Raw genomic sequence first — 20,484 nt, forward strand, 5'->3', positions numbered from 1 at the left:
TAGTTTTCAAATATCACTATCTTAATTTTGTTACTTCATAGATTTTTGAAGAACATGTTAGCATTCCTCAACAACATTCTCTTCAACCTGATCATGTCTTATAGTTTCTCTGTACATGAGTTAATTAAATGTGTTTTTTTCCTGTGTGAATTTTAGAGCCTCCAAGCTTTGTCGAAAAAATAACATCACAGGATGTTATACTTGGTTCTACTGTACAGTTTAGGAGTGTTGTAAAAGGAACCACACCGTTATCTACAAAATGGCTCAAAGAGGACAGGGAATTGATGCATGGTGTGGCATATTCTATTTGGAATGAAGGCTCAACATATTTGCTAGAGTTGGTCTCAGCTAAAATATCTGATGCAGGCAGTTACACCTGCCAAGTCAGCAACGATGTTGGGACAGTTGCCTGTTCTGCAGAATTGTTTGTGAAAGGTGTGCATTTTTGTATATTGTTTTACAGTTTTACAACTCTATTTCACGTAAGATTGCTTTGCAAGTCTAGCTAGATGGAAGGTTCAGCACAATTGACTTATTTTCTTAGCAATTGATCAGCTGTAGTGGTAGGATTTACATTGCCAGTCGTGGACAGGGACCAATTATCCAGCACAGTAAATCTGGGCTGAGAATCAGACTTAATAGTCCCTATTTTGAAACTCTACATTTTACTCACAAGTGGACTGTATTCAGATAGTTACTGTTAGGTGAAGTGTTGTGGAGTGGTGGAGAATTTGTTCTCAGTTCAAAGTCCTGAGAAAAAACCTCTCAATTCAAATTGATTTGTGTGATAAATAGTAAAGGGGACAACTTTAAGAACTTTCATAGTTTAGTCTGCCCCAACCCTAAATAATAGTTATTATAACAGAGGCAGCAATAAGAAATACTGAGATCATATGTTTTCTTTACTATTAATAGAGCCACAGTTGAGTATGGATCAGATTTATTAAGTTGGCAAATTTTGACTGTAAATGCATTATTGATAATTATTTATATTTGATTGTGAGTTTGAATTGCTGTTGGCTATCCTTTAAATTTATACTGACATTTCTAACATTTTGACTTCTAGAACCTCCTAGCTTCATTAAAAAGCTGAATCCATCAACGATAATAAAGAAAGGAGATACAGCACGTTTTGAGTGCATTATAACTGGCACACCAAAAATCAAAGTTACTTGGTACAAAGGTGGTCATGAACTTATAGCCAGTGACAAATGTATGATGTCATTTGATGGTTCTGTGGCAGTTCTTGAGATTATTAATGTTAGTTTGGATGACAGTACAAGCTACATCTGTGAAGCAAGGAATGAAGCTGGTAGTGACAGCAGCAGCACTGAGGTTGAAGTTAAAGGTCTGTAAATTGTCTTTGTAATTTGGTAGCATAATACATATTTTAATTTTCTTGAGCAAAGCTACTCTTATTTTCAGAGCTTTTGTTGATTTGGACTTTATTGTGATTACTTTATAGAACCTCCCAGTTTTAGGCGGAAACTTCAATCTGCTGAAACAGTTAAAACCAATGATATCACACTGGAATGTGAGGTGACCGGTACTGCTCCATTTGAAGTTGTGTGGTATAAGGACAATAAACAAATTCGGAGCAGCAAAAAATACAAAATGATCTCTGACAATTATTTAGCCAGTCTCTGCATTCTAACATTTGATACCCTTGACGTTGGCGAATACACATGCGCAGTCAAAAATGATGTGGGGGGTTGTTCCTGCAGTTCCACAGTCAATTTGAAAGGTCAGTTGAAATACATTGTCAAAAATATTTGTCTTGCACTATTAATAGTGCCAACTTTATTGTTTTATTCTCCACTGCAAAATTAATTGCTTAGATACCTGAAGAAGCTTTCCAAATTGCATTAAAACATAATTAGGACAACTAATAATTATTTACATTACCATTTATTTTACACTAGAACCCCCAGGATTTGTGAAGAAGATTGAAAATGTAACAACATTGTCAGGAAATTCTGTTGCATTCCAATGTCTGGTCAAAGGCTCAAAGCCCATTTATGTAACTTGGATGAAAGACAAAGATTATATCAAAGAAGATGGTAATATCTCACTGTCTTTTGAGAATAATGTCGCTACTCTTCAAATTAATACTGTTGGAGAAAATCATGCTGGGAAATATACATGTCATATCAAGAATGATGCAGGAACTGACAAGTGTTATGCCATATTGCTGGTAGCAGGTTGGTGGGACATTAACTTCACAACCCTCCATTTCAAATTTTTGCAAGCTGATTCAGATTCTTTGTGGTGCACCAACTGAAATGAGATTCATAGCTGTAAGATATTGAATGGACTTCTTTTTCCTCCATAGAACCAGCAAAAATCATAGAACAGGCACAGCCACTCAGTGTGACCGCAGGAAATCCAGCAAACTTGGAATGTACTGTAACTGGTACCCCAGAATTAAGAGTTAAATGTTTTAAGGATGGAAATGAAATGGTACCAAGCAGGACACACAAACTCAGCTTTGAGAATAACGTGATCAGCCTAAAGATTCCCTCTGTTTCTACTGAGGATACGGCTGAGTATACATTTGAGGTTAAGAATGAATTTGGAACCAGCATCTGCAAAGCAACATTGACTGTATTAGGTTGGTGTTTATTTGCATTTAAAATATTAGTTTAAATATCCAGTGGCATTGAAAAACATAGCATGCAAAACTGTTGACCTTAGACATATTTAAAGTGTTTTATTGTGATAATTTTACTTGTTGAGATCCAGTCATCATGGAACTAAGTAGAATAGTCATGTTGACAGCTTGAAAATTAGATTTGATTGATCATGGAGGGCACATTCCCAAACAATCTGAAAATTCCATCGTTTAAGTCATTCTTTCTTAATGTAAACAATCAGAGTTGATCCTATTCATTTCAACCACTTCCAAGTATTTGTTATTGACTGGCTGCCTTTGTCTTGGACAGATCAAATTATACCCCCAGTATTTATAAGAAAATTACGGGAATTGGATGCTGTTTTGGGATCTTTCGTCCATATGGAGTGCAAAGCTTCTGGTTCTCTTCCAATGAGTTTTACATGGTATAAAGATTTCACAGTAATAACATCTGATGAAAAACATAAAATATTATACCAAGATAATGCAACAACGCTTGAAGTTAATGAACTAGATTTTTCTGATCATGGAACCTACATTTGTAAAGCAACCAATTCAGCAGGAAGTGATGAATGCAGTGGTATCTTAAAAGTAACAGGTTTGAAATATGAACTTCCTTTATTTCAATTTGTTTCATAGCTTTTGCATTTATAGCTTTTTCTGTTCAGTTTCTGATGTTTGCTTGTTTTCCCAGCAATGGGAGTACTAAAGGGATTCTTTTTCCTCACATGAATTACAGAGCCACCAAGTTTTGTGGAAAAGCCTGTAGCTCAGGAAGCTCTGCCTGGATCCACAGTGCAGTTTAGAAGTGTTGTGAATGGAACTGGTCCACTGTCTATAAAATGGCTGAAGGATGGCAGGGAGCTGATGTCTGGAGCAGACTGTTTCATTTTAAATGAAGGTTCAACAAGTTTACTTGAGCTGCTTTCAGCTAAAGTCTCTGATTTGGGTGACTACACATGTGAAGTCAGCAACAAGGTTGGCACTGCCACTTGTACAGCAAGACTATTTGTCAAAGGTGTGTATTTTCAGTTCATTGTGAACTATTGTGGAAAAGTATTGAAATCTTCTGTCTTTTCCCAGTTTGCAAATCATACTACTTTGCAAAGTTACTTTTTTCTGATGTGTTACCATTTTTTTTCTCTACTTTGTTGTTTTTAATGTTACTATTGTGTTATGTGTTGTCTTCTTTCATTCCTTCTTATAGTCATAGGTGTTTCATTGTTCCATTTTATGTTGTATCGGTTTGTTCCTGCATTTAACATTTGTAATGAAGTTTACTACATTTTCTTCTCTAGAACCTCCATATTTTATTAAGAAGTTAGAGCCTGCAGCAATTTTTAAGAAAGGAGAGACAGCAGTTTTTGAGTGCAAAGTAACTGGCACACCTGAAATAAAAGTCTCTTGGTTCAGGGATTATCGGGAGATTAGTGCCAGTCAAAAATACAGAATGTCATTCGTTGATTCTATGGCAATCTTGGCAATTGTCGATGTAAGCCTGGATGACAGTGGGAATTACTCTTGCAAAGCACAAAATGAAGCTGGCAGTGAATCTTGCGAGATTAAAGTTACAGTTAAAGGTCTGTAAAAATTCCTAGTTACATTTTCCATCAGAAGTAACTTGGTCTTTCTGAAAGTGTTGCAAATCCTTCTTGCATAATTGTGGAATATTTGGGCACTTTGGCTTAAGTGGTCTCATTTTATGGCTTCCTTTTGATTGTGGATTGGAAACTACTCACATGCTGGAAGCAGGCATTTCCCGACTGTGCTAGTTTCTTCGTTAGAGGCTCAGGAAATTTTTGACTGCTCTGTCTACTTTGAATGCAGCCATTCAGCCAACTGTTCGAAACAGAATGGGGTAACGCGCTGCTTAGCGAAGAGAGGATACTGTGGGGTTGTGATTGCAAAGCATTTTTATCCATCTTCTGACCATGGGAAATACAAAAAGGCATTAATGAGGCAAACTTGGTAGAGGGCCTCAGAGGTGCTCATACAGCAGAAGGATGTAAAGCTCATAGGAAAGAGACACTACTTCCTTCATGACGGCTGGATACAATTCAAATGTGGAATATTTTTAGAACATAGAACATAGAAAAGTATAGCACGGAACAGGCCTTTTGGCCCACAATGTTATGCCGAGATTTAATCTTAATGTCAAATATAGTAACAACCTATGCACCCCTCAACCCACTGCTATCCATGTGCATGTCCAGCAGTTGCTTAAATGTCCCCACTGACTCTGCATCCACCACCACAGCTGGCAACGCACTCCATGCATTCACAACTCTGCGTAAAGAACCTATCTCTGATGTCTCCTTTATACTTTCCTCCTAATAACTTCAAACTATGACTTCTCATACCAGTCAATTCTGCCCTGGGGAAAAGTCTCTGGCAATTGATTCTATCTATTCCTCTCATTATATTATACACCTCGATCAGGTCTCCTCTCTTCCTCTTTCTCTCCAGAGAGAAACGTCTGAGCTTATTCAACCTTTCTTCATAAGGCAAGCCCTCCAGTCCAGGCAGCATCTTGGTAAAACTTATTTGCACCCTCTCCAAAGCCTCTGTATCTTTCCTAGTTTAGTTTATTTCAAAGACTTTGCTACCTTTCTAGCCATTTTACATAGGCATTCAAATTTAAAATTTGCTCAAATTGAAAATCAGAACTCCTTTGGATAACATACGTATAGTAGGACCTAATCTTCAATTATCAGTGTAGGTCCTATTGTGGTCCAAAGGACACTTCTCCGTCTCAAATCAAATAATAATAAAGTGACAGCGGGAAATAAAATGCGCTATTTTAACTTCTCCTTATACTTTTTCCTGTTTGTTGAACAGAGAATTTTTTTTTTGCTAATTATGTACATCTGGGCAAAATTATAAAATGTGAGCACCACTAATGGCATTGAAATTTGAGTATATGTACAAAATAAGCATAAAGTGTGTTTCTTAAAATACTTGAACTATTCGCCTTCAATAATAACTGAAGTTAAAACGTGTCTGGCTATTAGTTTGTCTCACGTCATTAACCATTATAGTTTTATTAATATGGTTGGTAATATTGGGACTCAACTTGCTAAGTGCGAGATTTATAAACTATGTTGTCATCTTTGCTCTTTAGAACCTCCCACATTTACGAAGAAGCTTGAACCAGTTGAGGTAGTAAAATCTACTGATGTCACTCTTGAATGTGAGGTGGCCGGTTCAAGTCCTTTTGAAGTTATGTGGTATAAAGCCAATAAACAAATCCGACACAGTAAAAAGTACAAAATAATCACTGACATTTCTTTAGCCAGTCTTTGCATTCTAAAATCTGATAGTTCTGATGTTGGTGAATACAAGTGTACAGTCAAAAATGATGTTGGGAGTTGCTCCTGCAGTTCTACAGTCAGTTTGAAAGGTCAGTTACAATCCAGTTCTCCTGAGTGCTTTTACCTGGATGTTGTGTGCTGTCTGCTTTGTTGTCATGTTCCTGTATAGTAGTCCCTGTCACCCTGGCTCCTCGCGAACTCTCCACCACGTGCACGCGTCAGTGACGCTGCCGAACCAATTGCTGGTCCATTCCCGCCTCCTCTTTTCCTCGATCCAGTTGCTGCACACCTCATGACACTCGGCGGTCGGCATGGCGACGGAGACCCTGCTTCCGCCGGCTCGCGGCGTGTGCTGGCGCAGCGAGTGAATGTCTTGAATCACGGTGCTTGTTAAATGAAGTGTTGGTTGTGTCATTATAAATTATAACAGGTTATATATTCTCTTTGCTTTAAACTAGAGAGACCAACCTTCGTGCAAACAATAGAAAATGCAACAGTATTTTCTGGAAATTCTGCTGAATTTCAATGTCTTGTAAAGGGCTCAGTTCCAATAACGACAAGCTGGAAAAAAGATGGCAAACATATCAAAGAAGATGAAAATATAACAATGTCCTTTGAAAACAATGTTGCCACATTACAGATTATTAAGGTTGAAGAAAATCACAGTGGACAGTACATTTGTCAGGCAAAGAATGACGCAGGAACTGCAAAATGCTTTGCTACATTGGCCATATTGGGTTAGTAGCAAGTAATAAATGCATATTGTCTGAAAGTCATTGATTTCAGTTTCATAGTATTTACCTTCCCAAGTAGAATAACTTTAATGTTTTGTGATCATCAAAATGAGGACTGTTATAATTGGCAATGGAGACATTTTCCATATCCAACAACCTTGTCTGCAACACGATCGTTTCTCTACTCAGGATCAAATAAATTCCTCTAGCAAATTCGGAGAAGCACTCTTTTCATTTGACTTCTGCTCACTGCCAGTACCTTGTGTTTTATGAGCTCTCGAAGCATGATTTTTAACATAATTTGAGACATGAAAGCAAACACAAAGTTTTTTTAAATCTATTGTTTCCTGATCAAGCTGTTCAGAGATGTTATTATACACCTCTGCAGCAGGCTCGCCTTGCACCCGGGTCTCCTGGTCCACAGTAGGGACACTACCATTGCACCACAAGAGTCTCCTACTCTGAGTTGATTTAGGGCACTCCGAACTACCTTCAAATGGAACTCATACAGCAATCAAGCAGACTGACATTTTTACAGCAGCAGTATTAACTAAATTTGACACCAAGCTAATGAGTAATCACACCTAATGCTGGCAGTGCTATTGTGACACAGTGGTAGTACACCTACCTCTGAGCCAGAGACCCTAACCTAAACCCAAAATCACCTGCTCCAGAGATTTGTCATAATACATCTGAATGAGTTGATACGAAAAAGATCTACAGCCAGCTCAATCCATATGAAATGACTGCAAGTAGCAAATTTATTGCATAGATCTCCTCATGCAGATATCTACTTATTCCCACAGAACCTGCGAATGTCAAAGATAAGTCTGAGCCACTCACGGTGACTGCTGGAGAACCGGCAATTTTGGAGTGTACTGTAGCTGGTACACCAGAACTAAGTGCTGCATGGTTCAAAAATGGAAAGAAACTGGAATCAGATAGAAAATTTAAAATAAGTTTTGCAAATAAAGTGGCAAGTCTAAAAATTCAGTCTGTGGAAATGGATGACAGTGCTGACTATACTTTCGAAGTTCAGAATGAGTTTGGAGCTGACAGATGCAGTATTTCTTTGACAGTGTTAGGTCAGTGATTAATTTGTGTTGATGGCTTTAATTTTCTTTAAAAAAAAGTTTAAAAATTGTCAGAAACTTGAAAATAGTGGGCATATTTTTATTGACTTTTGTTTTACTCTTGCACTGGACAGAACAAATAATTGCTCCATTGTTTACGAGAAAATTAAAGGAAATGAGCAGTACTTTAGGATCTTTTGTGCGAATGGATTGTAAAGTTTCTGGTTCAATTCCGATGGACATCTCTTGGTATAAAGATGGCAATGAAATATCAGCCAGTAACAAATACAAGATGTTATCTCAAGACAACATGCTGTCTTTGGAGGTCTTTGAGTTAGACGTTTCAGATGGTGGAATTTACTCTTGTAGAGCTGCAAATTCAGCAGGAATGGACGAATGCAGTGCTTTCTTAAGTGTAAAAGGTGTGAACATTATCTTGTTATATTTTCTTCTCAGTGTGAATATTAATTTCTTTACCCAAGCAGTTTCTTTCTCTTCACGACACTAGTGAAGTAACTAAACGTACTCATCAAACACCATTATCTTTGATTTGTTAATTCATAGATTTTTGAAGAACATATTCGCATTCCTCTACAACATTCTCTTCAACCTGATCATGTCTTACAGTTTCTCTGTACATGAGTTAATTAAATGTGTTTTTTTCCTGTGTGAATTTTAGAGCCTCCAAGCTTTATCGAAAAAGTAACATCGCGGGATGTTGTACTTGGTTCTACTGTTCAGTTTAGGAGTGTTGTAAAAGGAACCACACCGTTATCTACAAAATGGCTCAAAGGGGACAGGGAATTGATGCATGGTGTGGCATATTCTATTTGGAATGAAGGCTCAACATATTTGCTAGAGTTGGTCTCAGCTAAAATATCTGATGCGGGTAGTTACACCTGCCAAGTCAGCAACGATGTCGGGACAGTCGCCTGTTCTGCAGAATTGTTTGTGAAAGGTGTGCATTTTTGTGTATTGTTTTACAGTTTTTACAACTCTACTTCACGTAATATTGCTTTGTGATCCTAGCTAGTTGAAAAGTTCAGCACAATTGACTTATTTTCTTAGCAATTGATCAGCTGTAGTGGTAGGATTTACATTGCCAGTCATGGACTTGGAGCAATACCAATTATCCAGCATCGGTTTTCCAGCATAGTACATCTGGGCTGAGAGTCAGACTTAGTATTCCCAATTTTGAAACTCTACAGTTTGGGGTAGACTATATTCTGTTAGTCACTGTTAGGTGAAGTATGTGGAGTGGTGGAGAATGTATTCTCAGCTTGAAGACTGGCAAAAAAATAAACTCAATTCAAATTGATTTGTGTGATAAAATGATAAAAGTGACGATTTTGAGAGCTTGCATAGTCTAGTTATATCCAACTCCAAAGAACGAAAAATAGCCATTATAACAGAGATAATTAAAAAATGTTGAAAGCATATGAAAAAAGAAATTGTTTTCTTTACCATTAACAGAGCTACAATTGAATACGAATCAGTTTCATTAAGTTGGCAAATTTTGATTGTATATGCATTATTGATCATTATTTATATTTGACTGTTAGTTTGAATTGCTTTTAGTTATCCTTTTAGATTTATACTGACATTTATAACATTTTGACTTCTAGAACCTCCAAGCTTCATTAGAAAGCTAAATCCATCAACGATAATAAAGAAAGGAGACACAGCACGTTTTGAGTGCATTATAACTGGCACACCAAAAATCAAAGTTACTTGGTACAAAGGTGGTCATGAACTTATAGCCAGTGATAAATGTACAATGACATTTGATGGTTCTGTGGCAGTTCTTGAGATTATTAATGTTAGTTTGGATGACAGTACATGCTACGTCTGTGAAGCGAGGAATGAAGCTGGTAGTGACAGCAGCAGCACTGAGGTTGAAGTAAAAGGTCTGTAAATTGTCTTTGTAATTTGGTAGCATAATACATATTTTAATTTTCTTGTGCAAAGCTTCTATTATTTCTATGCTTTGGTTGATTTGGACTTTATTGTGATTACTTTATAGAGCCTCCCAGTTTTAGGCGGAAACTTCAATCTGCTGAGGTAGTAAGAAACAGTGGTGTCACCCTTGAATGTGAGGTGGCTGGTTCTGCTCCCTTTAAAGTTATGTGGTACAAGGACAATAAACAGATTCGATCTAGTGAAAAATATAAGATGGTCATTGAGAACTATCTAATTAGTCTTCATATGTTGAAGATTGGTCCTTCATTTGTTGGTGAATATAAATGCACTGTAACTAATGATGTGGGAAGCTGCTCCTGCAGTTGTGATGTCAGCTTGAAAGGTTAGTTACATTGTGATTGAAAAGTATTTTTACTTGTAATGTTGACATAGTTAGTTCCAAAATATTTCAAAAAACATTTGCTATTACACATTGCTCTTTTACCTTCATGGGAGAAAACAGGAAGTAATTCATATTTTTCTGCCTATATTTATTTTAAACCAGAGCCCCCTTCATTTATAAAGAAGATTGAAAATATTATAGTAGTGGCTGGAAATCCTGCTACATTTCAATGTCATGTAAAAGGATCACATCCTTTATCTATAAGCTGGATGAAAGATAATGATGATATCAAAGAAGATGATAATCTAGCAATTTCTTTTGAAAACAATATTGCCACTCTGCAAATTAAAGCTGGTGAAGCAAAGCATGGTGGGAAATACATGTGTCAGGCTAAAAATGATGCAGGAATTGAGAAATGTTTTGCCAAGTTGGCAGTCACAGGTTGGTAGGAAGCATTTGTAAATATGATTAACTAACATATTGAAGTCAGTTGCTGCTAAGTTTAAATTTATTACTTTTTGTGCAATTGAAAAATGCATAAAACAATTGAATGTTACTCAGCCCACTATTTTTTCTTAACAGAACCTGCAAAAATTGTTGAGCGAGCAAAGTCACACAGTGTGACTGTGAAAGATCCAGCAAATTTGGAATGTACTGTAGCTGGTACACCAAATCTAAAAGTTAAATGGTTCAAAGGCGGAAAGGAAGTTATATCCAGCAGAAATTGCAAATTGAGTTTTGAGAAAAATGTAGCCTGTATGACCATTCTGTCAGTAGAGAAGTCGAGCAGTGGTGAATATACCTTTGAGGTCCAGAATGAATATGGAGTCGACAGCTGCAAAGCTTTCTTGACTGTATTAGGTCAGTATTTATACTGTGTTAACAGATATGGATGTGAGTAGAAATGCAGTTAAAGCATGAAATTAGGCTTGGAATTCTAGGCTACTTTCACAGTTATGCTTACAGGTTGTGCTCTATATTGTACAGATCAACAAATTGCTCCAACATTTACGAAAAAGTTAAAGGATATGGGCATGGCATTAGGGTCTTCCATATCCATGGAGTGCAAAGTATCTGGCTCTCTTCCGATGAGCATTCATTGGTATAAAGATGGAAAGGAGATATCAGATAGCAACAAATATAAAATATCACAGCAAGATAATTCCTCAGCTTTGGAGATGAATCAACTAGAAATCGCAGATGGTGGAATTTATACTTGCAGAGTAACAAATGTAGCAGGAAGTGATGAGTGCAGTGCCACACTTGTTGTGAAAGGTTTGAAATAAAGTCTTTGTGTTTTCTCTTCATTTCTTAATATGAAGAACATCACTTGTATTATAATTTAATCTTAACAGACTTTTGCTCAGAAAACTTTCTAGTTGCATATTTTATAATGCAAAAGTTGATGAATCTTTATGTGCTCTTCCTTGCAACAAATATTTTTTTTTCTTCAATGAATTTTAGAGCCACCAAGATTTATAGTAAAACCAAAGTCACAGGAGGTCCCCCCCAATTCTGCAGTGCAATTCAAGAGTGATGTGAAAGGAACACCACCCCTGTCTTTCAAATGGTTTAAGGATGACAAGGAGTTAATCTCTGATGCTACGTGTTGTATTACAGCAGAAGGTTCATCCAGTTCTCTACAACTATATTCAGTAAAACATTCCAGTACAGGATATTATACTTGTCACGTCACGAATGATGTTGGCACAAATACATGCACAGCAAAGTTATTCGTTACAGGTGTGCAATTTTTATGTGGTGTCGGGATATAATAGCAGCATCTGATTTGAATTTCACTTGTTAATGTCTTTAAGTTGCTGAATATTTTCAGCATATACAGGTCTTCTTTCTTGTACTTTGCACTGTTAACATCTTGTGTTCTTCAGATGTCAAACATATGTGATAATCTTGCACTCTTTATCACATCCATTTTACATTAGCTTCTTATACTCTTCATGATTTCAAGAATGTTTTGTCTTATACTCTTCATTGAACCAATCCTATTGAATGTTTTCATTACATGTTACACTAAAATTATCTTTGATTCATATTTGCCTTTGTAAACACGCTCTTGCTGATCTTTTTTCAATATTCTATTTCTTTTCAAATGTTTCACAATTCCAAATATTCCAAGTGGTATTATTCTTATAAGCTTACCACTAAATGTCCTCTGTTTTGATATCCTAGAGCCCCCATCCTTCATTCAGAAGCCAGAGCCATCCAAAGTACTGAAGAAGGGTGAATCAGCACACTTTGAGTGCAAAGTGACAGGCACACCTGAAATCAAGGTTTCGTGGTTCAAGAATGACCTTGAAATTAGTGCTGATAACAAATACAAAATGCGTTTTGATAAGTCTGTTGCAGTCCTTGAAATCATTCATGCTGATCTGGAAGATAGTGGTGATTACATTTGTGAAGCTCAAAATGCAGCTGGCAGTGCAAGTTGCAATGTCGCTTTTACTGTCAAAGGTAGGTTGCTTTCATGTAGTGCTTAAAAATTATTCCAAAATGAGTATCTTTTCATCATGAATGCATAAGTGAGACAAATTATAATCTTCCTACAGAGCCTCCAGTTTTCATTAAAACACTTGAGACTATTAATGTCGTAAAAGGCTCTGATGTCATACAGCAGTGCGAAATCAGTGGTACGCCTCCTTTTGAAATTACCTGGTACAAAGACAAAAGGCAAATCCGAGCAAGTAATAAGTACAAAGTTACTTATGAAAATCATGTAGCAAGTATTCATATTCTGAAAGTTGAAACACCAGATATAGGCGAATACATGTGCGTCGTCAAGAACGATGTGGGAGGTGACACTTGCATTGGCACATTAAATCTAAAAGGTTTGTAAATTTTCCAAATTTGACTTTTCCTACTGTGACAATTTTTGGAAAAGAATTTTTCAGTTTGTGCCTCACAAGTAAAGAACATCTATTTAATTCTCCAGAGCCACCAGTATTTGTGAAGAAACTTTCAAACATTTCTTCTGTGCTTGGAGAATCTATAACTTTACAAGCTACTATTAAAGGCTCAGAACCAATTCATGTAACATGGATCAAGGAGAAGGAAGAAGTGAAAGTCGATGAGTATATGACAACTAGCTATGAACAAAATACTGTAACTTTGCATATTGCAAAAATGGAAGCAGGTCATGCTGGAAAGTATGTTTGTCAAATTAAAAATGATGCTGGAATGCAAGAATGCACTGCTGTAGTGTCACTTCTGGGTTAGTGCCTGATGTCAGCTTTTTTGTTATTTCTAGAATTTGGTTCATACTTAAGAGCATTGCTCGATATAATTTTATTTTTTTCTGTATGTCGAATGCTTTTTTGTAAAAAGACTTTCTTTCAATTTAGAACCTGCCACAATAGTGGAAAAAGCGGAATCTGTCAGTGTGAGTGCTGGAGATCCAGCAACTTTGGAATGCATTGTTAGAGGCACACCTGAACTAAGAGTGAAATGGCTGAAAGACGGTCATGAGTTAGCATCTGGTAGAAAGTATCAGATCAGTTTTATAAATGGAATTTCCAACCTAAAGATTCTGTCTGCAGAGAAGGCTGACAGTGGTCAATACACATTTGAAGTCCAGAATAATGTTGGTAGTAGCAGCTGCAAAGCATCAGTCAGCGTACTAGGTCTGGTTTAGTCCTTTTTCTATTTCATATTTTTTCAGGATTTCTTAACTGCTTGTGAATAAATCTTTTTCTAATTATGGTTTTGGTGTAACTCAAACAGATCGAATTATTCCTCCAAAATTTACAAGAAAATTAAAGAAAGTGGATGGAATCCTGGCCTCTCCCATCCAGATGGATTGCAAAGTGTCTGGATCACCTCCTATCACTTTGGCTTGGTTCAAAGACAAACAGGAGATCACACATGGAGCAAAATATCAACTCACCTTCGGAGATAATACATGTGGTTTGAAAATAAGTACTTTGGAACTGACAGATGCTGGTAATTATACATGTAAAGCAATAAATGCTGCAGGAACCGATGAATGCAGTGGTGTCTTGACTGTGAAAGGTCAGTTTTTGTTTTCTCAATGAAGCTTTTGGTATTTTCCTCACTCTTTATATTGTTATTATCTCAATTCAGAGCAATATTTATTTTTTAAGAGTCTGAAAACCTAGGTATTTTCTTAAGCATGTAGCCACGAGAGTAAAATTGAAATCAAATGACGTGAATACTAACTAATGCTCTCCATTTTAAGCAGTCAGTTATATAAAAGGTACTAAAAGGATAAAGAACTTTTAATCTCAGCCAGTGTCTTAAATCATATTCCTTCCTATACTCCATGGATGTACTCAGGCCGAGATATCCTCAGCTTTCTATTCAGTCGCAGCAAGGTTATCTCTTCAAATATTTTAAACCTGTCCAGCCTTTGAGGACTCCCCAATAAACATAGACATCTCCATATCTTAAGTCTGGCCAATTCAGGTCAGAACACTCTTGCTTCTAATATTAGTTAACTCTAGAACATTACATCTAAAACATGCTTTCTCTCTTTCAGTCTCTCCCACCTTTCTTTAATCATATTGCCTTTAAAATCTTTGCCTTTCTTGACTTCACCCTGTCGATCGTGTCTTCCCTTGATAAACTATTTCATGTGACTCTCTGTCCCTCTCAGACAAACTTCTGTCAGAGGTTACCAGCTTAGCTCTTTACACCATTACCCCTTTATGCCCATTCATCAGTCTCCCCAGACAATCCTCCCTGTGTGGTCCTTGGCTAATGTTTGGCTCAAGAAATCCATACCTTCCAAACTTCTGTCTGTGGTTGACACAGGAGCCTCCAAGATCCCTAAGTTTCAGATTCTACTAAAACTTCTGCCTCTGATGACCATAAATTGGAACTATTTGCCTCTGGTAGGACTGGAGCTGTGAGCAACTGATGCAAAATAAACCAAACTATTCCTGCATTAGTTTCTCCCAATTAGTTGCGACATTCCTTAGGGATGCTGTTTCAGTTTTCTTTACAATTTCAGCCAAGTCCTTACTCTTCTTTTACCTTCAAATTTTGCGTGGAAGGCAAATCAAGTTCATCGCCACTTCTGACTGCACCACCAAATCATGGGCAATAGAATGATCTGAGGCGGCGTTGTACATTTCAGCCCCAGTTCTAGATATCCTCCCACCAAGTTGTGTCTTGGATTTCCTTGACCTGATCCTTGATGTGCCCCATTTCCTGATGGAGAGTGTAACAGGCCCTGTGGGTTATCTAGCCCTGCATTGACGTTATTGAAATGGGTAGTGGGCATGTTGGATGCGCAGATTGGTTTAGGTACTGCTCAAGCTCACCTCAAATTTCTTTTGTAGCATTAAGATTGATTGTTTCTGATCGGTGTATATCCACCAACTCAATCTTACCCTGCGATTTTCCAAATGTCTCTAAAAACTTCTGGGATGTGGTGGCTCGTACCAGCCTTTAAACACATAGACTACTGGGTTGGTTTCATGTTGACTGGTTTTTCCTCCACACTGCAGTTGCTTGAGATATTAAATCCACAATTTCCCTCCTCAGTTGGAGGGTGGGGGGACACTGTTGTAGAGCTACCAGTATGCCCTACTCCCGTCAGAGTGTTCCATTTATTTCACTAAAATAGTGCTCTGGGTGGGAAGGAGGTGTCTTTTATGAGCACCTGAGTGGTATTGCTATGTCTCTAATGTTCAACACAATCACAAATGGTGTTCTAATGGTGCACATTACTTACAGAGTCATAGCTGCCTTCATCAGCAGAAATCCCTTCTGAGGACTCTTTGACTGTACAGAGCAAATGTCTGTACTACCTTTCCTGGGGTAGTGGCAGGTGGTCTGATTTGATGTTCCCTTTGTGTCGGGTGACTAGAAGCTCTCCATTCTTGTTCCATTCCTCATCCTGCCATTTGAACCCAATGAATTCAACAGTCACCCTCTCCTCACCATCCTCCTTGCAGTCCACCTGTCAGGTACACATAGTTACAATTTCATACTCAGAATGTCCAATCCTGACCTGATTCGGGTGCCATCTCTGTTTCACCACCTTCCAAAGCCGGGAACTGGTATCTGCAGGAACATTTGATCTAAGTGTAGTTATTCACTGTCACTGCAATCAGCTGTACATTTGTTCTACCTCTGGTTCTGACCAGCTTGGAAGTGATTTTGAAGTCGCACTGTCATTCTTATCTCGTAACATGAATCTTTAAATCAAGGTTATTTTATCTAGCCCTGTACCTTTTTTTACAGGATTTTAGATTAATCATACAGCACCTCCAAACTTTTCAGTTGCCTTTTTTTTACTTAAGTCACTCACAAATGTTTGTTTCTACATCATAATTAGTAACATCCAAAGCCCTCTCTAGTCTTTTAAGAACTGTGCCAGGAACCAGATTCCTCAAATCCATACAAATTTGCAGCACATTTTTAATGCCAGGATCTATCAATTCCAACACTGAATTCATTATAATTTTGTGAAACTTTTAAAATAAAGCACATTTCCCCTTAAATCCAAATTATATAGTTACAAATTGAACACAAATTTCATGCGCCAAAAGTAATCCAGTATGCGCACAGAAGAGATTAGCACATTTTTTAAAGGAAGGAAAACAAAACAAATCGATTATGTCACTGATCCCACTCCATTTTTCTTCAAATGTCTTTCAACTTTAATTAAAATCTGAGGAATGATAAATTCTCATGAAGCCAGGCAAACCTCAAGACATTGTGCAGCAGCCTACAATCTGTGCATTCCCTCCAATTCTCATTTTTAGTTTAGATCCTGTTCTTTAATCTACATCCATTTAATGTAGTTTTGCTCAGGTATGCTTCATACACATTATTAGAGTCATAGAGATGTACAGTATGGAAACAAACTTTTCAGTTTAACTCGTCCATGCCGACCAGATATCCCAACCCAATCTAGTCCCACCTGCCAGCACCTGCCCATATCCCTCCAAACCCTTCCTATTCATATACCCATCCAGATGCCTTTTAAATGCTGCAATTGTACTAGCCTCCACCACTTCCTCTGGCAGCTCATTCCATACATGTACCACCCTCTGAGTGAAAACGTTGCTCCTTAAGTCTCTTTTATATCGTTCCCCTCTCACCTTAATCCTATGCCGTCTAGTTCTGGACTCCACAACACCAGGGAAAAGTCTTTGTCTATTTATCCTATCCATGCCCCTCATGATTTTATAAACCTCTCTAAGGTCACCCCTCAGCATCTGACGCTCCAGTGAAAACAACCCTAGCCCATTCAACTTCTCCCTATAGCTCAAATCCTCCATCACTGGCTATCTCATGTCCCCTTTTTGCCCTCCTGATTTCTCTCTTAAGTATACTACTCCTACTGCCTTTATACTCTTGAATTAATATTTAATTCAGCAACTTCCCAAACTTTCAAAGGAATCAAATGCCAAAATGAATTTATGCACATGTGAGTTGGTTTGCCTTTTGTCCTTTACCACAGTGCTCTCAGCTACTGTGGTACTTCCAATGTAATTTTTATCACTCATGGTCTGACTTTTGTTTCTGACCCTACGCTTTCTTCTAGTTTCATCTGTAATTTTTTTCTGTGTTTGTGTATGTTTGTGGATTCGTATTCAGCATTACATACTTGCACTGACTGAGAACCGTTTAGCAAACAAAAATGGAAATAACTTGGCCATTCCCAGATTGGTAGGCTGTAACTGCTAAGGAATCATAATGTTACAGGCTGGGTGGCCAGTTATTCACAATATATGTCAATGATTTAGATGTGGAGATCAAATATAATATCTCCAAGTTTGCTGATAACACAAATTTTACGTGGGAATGAGAGTTGTGAGGAGGAAGAAAGAGACATAAAGAATATTTGGATAGTTAATGGCCTGGGTCAAAGCATCACCAATGGAGTAAAATGTTAAAAACTATATACTTTCACATTTTGATAGAACAAACACAATTTATGAAAGGTGTTAATATGCAAAGAAACCTTGGAGTCTTTGTTGATAAGCCACTGAAAGCTAACTTACATGTTCAGCAATTGTGAAGATAATTGATATTATTCATCAGGTTGATCATTGGAAGAGTGGGATATTTGTTTGAGTATACAGGGCCTATATTCACCAACGTTGAGAAGAATGAAAGGTGATCTCATTAAAGCACACAAAATTCTTACAGAACAAACAGAATGAGGGGACAGGGATCTAGAACCAGTGGACATAAATTTTAGAATTAAAGGTCGGCCATTTGGAATTAACTGAGAAAGGATTTCATCACTCAGAATATGACAAATATTCAAAATTCTCTACCCAGATGTCTGTGAAAGTTCAGTCATTAGATAGAGTCAAAACCATAATCAATAGATGTATGGAAAGGGAAGGTATTAAGGGATATGTGAATTGTGCAGGAAAATTACAGTGGGGTGAAAGAACAGCCAAGTTCTAGTTGAATGACAGATCAGGCTCTTATTTCAATATTCCTATAACTTGATCCATGAATTTTCCAGGCTTCTTCCAGAGGGGCAGAGACACTGATATTGATGTCTTGATCTTAGACAGAAAATGGAAAGAAATTAACCAGAACACTTGCTGTCACTTCTGAGAGACATCAGTTTAGATGTTAGGTCAGGAAAAGGTCAAGCCTTGGCTATTGCCTTGAACAAATTATCAAATTGCTGGTGACAGCCTTTCTGGTTTCTGTGTGAAGAATGATCTCTTGATTGAGGGACTAGATAGTTGCCATTATGTAGAGATTAGCACAGACTATTGCTATCAGAAAAGAAGATGGCAGAGGGATAAAAAATGTGAGCAAAGAGAAAAAATGATTTTGTTTTGTAACAAAAAACATTATTGTCTTTACATTTACATTTCTGATAAATTTATTGCTTAATGTCATATTTTACTATTTTTCTTTGAACTCTTTAGAACCACCCTCATTCATTCACAAACCTGATCCTCAGGAAGTTTTACCTGGTTCAAATGTGAAATTTACAAGCGTTGTTACAGGAACTGCTCCATTAAAAGTATCCTGGTTTAAAGGTACCACTGAACTGGTTGCAGGAAGGCAATGTTACATTTCTTTAAGTGACTCAACAGCAATATTGGAGCTACTAAATGTGGAATCTTCCCAGAGTGGAGACTATATCTGCCAAGTCAGTAATGAAGCTGGCAAAGTTTCTTGTACAACAAAATTGTTTGTAAAAGGTTTGTGAAACACAAATTTAAAGAAATAAATTCAACATTTTCCTTCTATATGCCTTTTTGAGAACTGTTTTCTTCTTTGTCTTTACCAGAACCAGCAGTATTCCAGAAAAAGTTGAAAGATTGTAGTGTTGTACTGGGGAAGTCAGTTTGTCTAGACTGCACGTACACTGGTACCCCAGAAATCAAAGTCAGCTGGAAGAAAAATGGATTAGTTATATTCCAGTCAGACAAGCACATTTTAACTACTACTGAAACATCTTGTATTCTGGAGATTCTCAACTGTACTAGAGATGATGATGCAAAATACTCTTGTGAAGTAGAAAATGATGCTGGAATGGACATTTGTCATGCTGAAGTGAAAGTATTAGGTTTGTTAAACTCACCAATTTCTATTAGTCACCGACTTTACATCATTATTTTGTTATTTTCTTTTCTATATATATAATATGCATAATCTTTCATTGCTGACATCTTGCTTTTATCTTAGAACCACCAACATTTGTCCAACATGTAGAACCTTTGGAAATAACATTAGGAGATCCAGGATTTTTTCAGTGCAGACTAGTTGGAACGCCAGAAATTAAAGTGTCTTGGTATAAAGGAGACACAAAACTGAGAGCCACCTCTAATTGTAAAATGGACTTTGTGAACAATGTTGCAAGACTGGAACTGAAGAAAACAACTTTGAGTGACTGTGGGGAATTTATATGCAAAGCTGAAAATAAAATAGGGGCCTGCTCATCAAAGGCCATGCTTACCATCCAAGGTGATGTTACTTAATAGATTAATTTGATATCTATTCTTGACAGCTTGACATATATTTGTATCTTATAAATTTTCTGTTTGAACATTTTAAATATGTTATGTTGTTAAAACAAAAGATCCTGTATGATCGCTGTGTGATTAATGCAGCCTGTAATTATCTGTTTTACAGAACGTAAAATTGCACCTTCTTTCACAAAGAAAATTCAGGCAATGAAAGGAACTCTTCATCTTCCAGTGACATTTGAATGTCACATATCTGGTTCAGCACCTATTGAAACTTCTTGGTTTAAAGATGGTGTAAAACTAAGCAGTGAAGAAAATCTAATTATGTCCTTCATAGGGAATGTAGCAACTCTTAAAATTCTCAACGCTGAGATGCATCACGCTGGTGAATACACTTGCAAAGCCTCCAACATGGTTGGAGATGCTTCATGTAGTGCAACACTAACTCTGAAAGGTTTGTTAAGTAAAATATTACTAATTATCTTCTACTTTTTGTC

At 37.2% G+C, this 20,484-nt stretch overlaps 1 protein-coding gene across 1 annotated transcript in view; it reads left to right on the forward strand.

Moving 5' to 3' along the window:
* ttn.2 (titin, tandem duplicate 2) overlaps nt 1-20,484 on the forward strand; it is a 346,071-nt gene that overhangs the window by 117,518 nt on the left and 208,069 nt on the right. The window contains exons 73-100 of the mRNA XM_072579113.1: nt 157-435; nt 1,067-1,348; nt 1,466-1,744; nt 1,923-2,201; nt 2,333-2,611; nt 2,943-3,230; nt 3,372-3,650; nt 3,931-4,212; nt 5,754-6,032; nt 6,402-6,680; nt 7,484-7,762; nt 7,885-8,172; nt 8,430-8,708; nt 9,376-9,657; nt 9,774-10,052; nt 10,215-10,493; nt 10,635-10,913; nt 11,040-11,327; nt 11,517-11,795; nt 12,243-12,524; nt 12,620-12,898; nt 13,003-13,281; nt 13,412-13,690; nt 13,791-14,078; nt 18,941-19,219; nt 19,309-19,587; nt 19,707-19,985; nt 20,154-20,441. Coding sequence (XP_072435214.1) covers nt 157-435; nt 1,067-1,348; nt 1,466-1,744; nt 1,923-2,201; nt 2,333-2,611; nt 2,943-3,230; nt 3,372-3,650; nt 3,931-4,212; nt 5,754-6,032; nt 6,402-6,680; nt 7,484-7,762; nt 7,885-8,172; nt 8,430-8,708; nt 9,376-9,657; nt 9,774-10,052; nt 10,215-10,493; nt 10,635-10,913; nt 11,040-11,327; nt 11,517-11,795; nt 12,243-12,524; nt 12,620-12,898; nt 13,003-13,281; nt 13,412-13,690; nt 13,791-14,078; nt 18,941-19,219; nt 19,309-19,587; nt 19,707-19,985; nt 20,154-20,441 — 7,869 coding nt within the window. The remainder of the gene's footprint in view (nt 1-156; nt 436-1,066; nt 1,349-1,465; nt 1,745-1,922; nt 2,202-2,332; nt 2,612-2,942; nt 3,231-3,371; nt 3,651-3,930; nt 4,213-5,753; nt 6,033-6,401; nt 6,681-7,483; nt 7,763-7,884; nt 8,173-8,429; nt 8,709-9,375; nt 9,658-9,773; nt 10,053-10,214; nt 10,494-10,634; nt 10,914-11,039; nt 11,328-11,516; nt 11,796-12,242; nt 12,525-12,619; nt 12,899-13,002; nt 13,282-13,411; nt 13,691-13,790; nt 14,079-18,940; nt 19,220-19,308; nt 19,588-19,706; nt 19,986-20,153; nt 20,442-20,484) is intronic.

This window comes from Chiloscyllium punctatum, chromosome 10, assembly GCF_047496795.1.
Source record: "Chiloscyllium punctatum isolate Juve2018m chromosome 10, sChiPun1.3, whole genome shotgun sequence".
Taxonomy (NCBI): domain Eukaryota; kingdom Metazoa; phylum Chordata; class Chondrichthyes; order Orectolobiformes; family Hemiscylliidae; genus Chiloscyllium; species Chiloscyllium punctatum.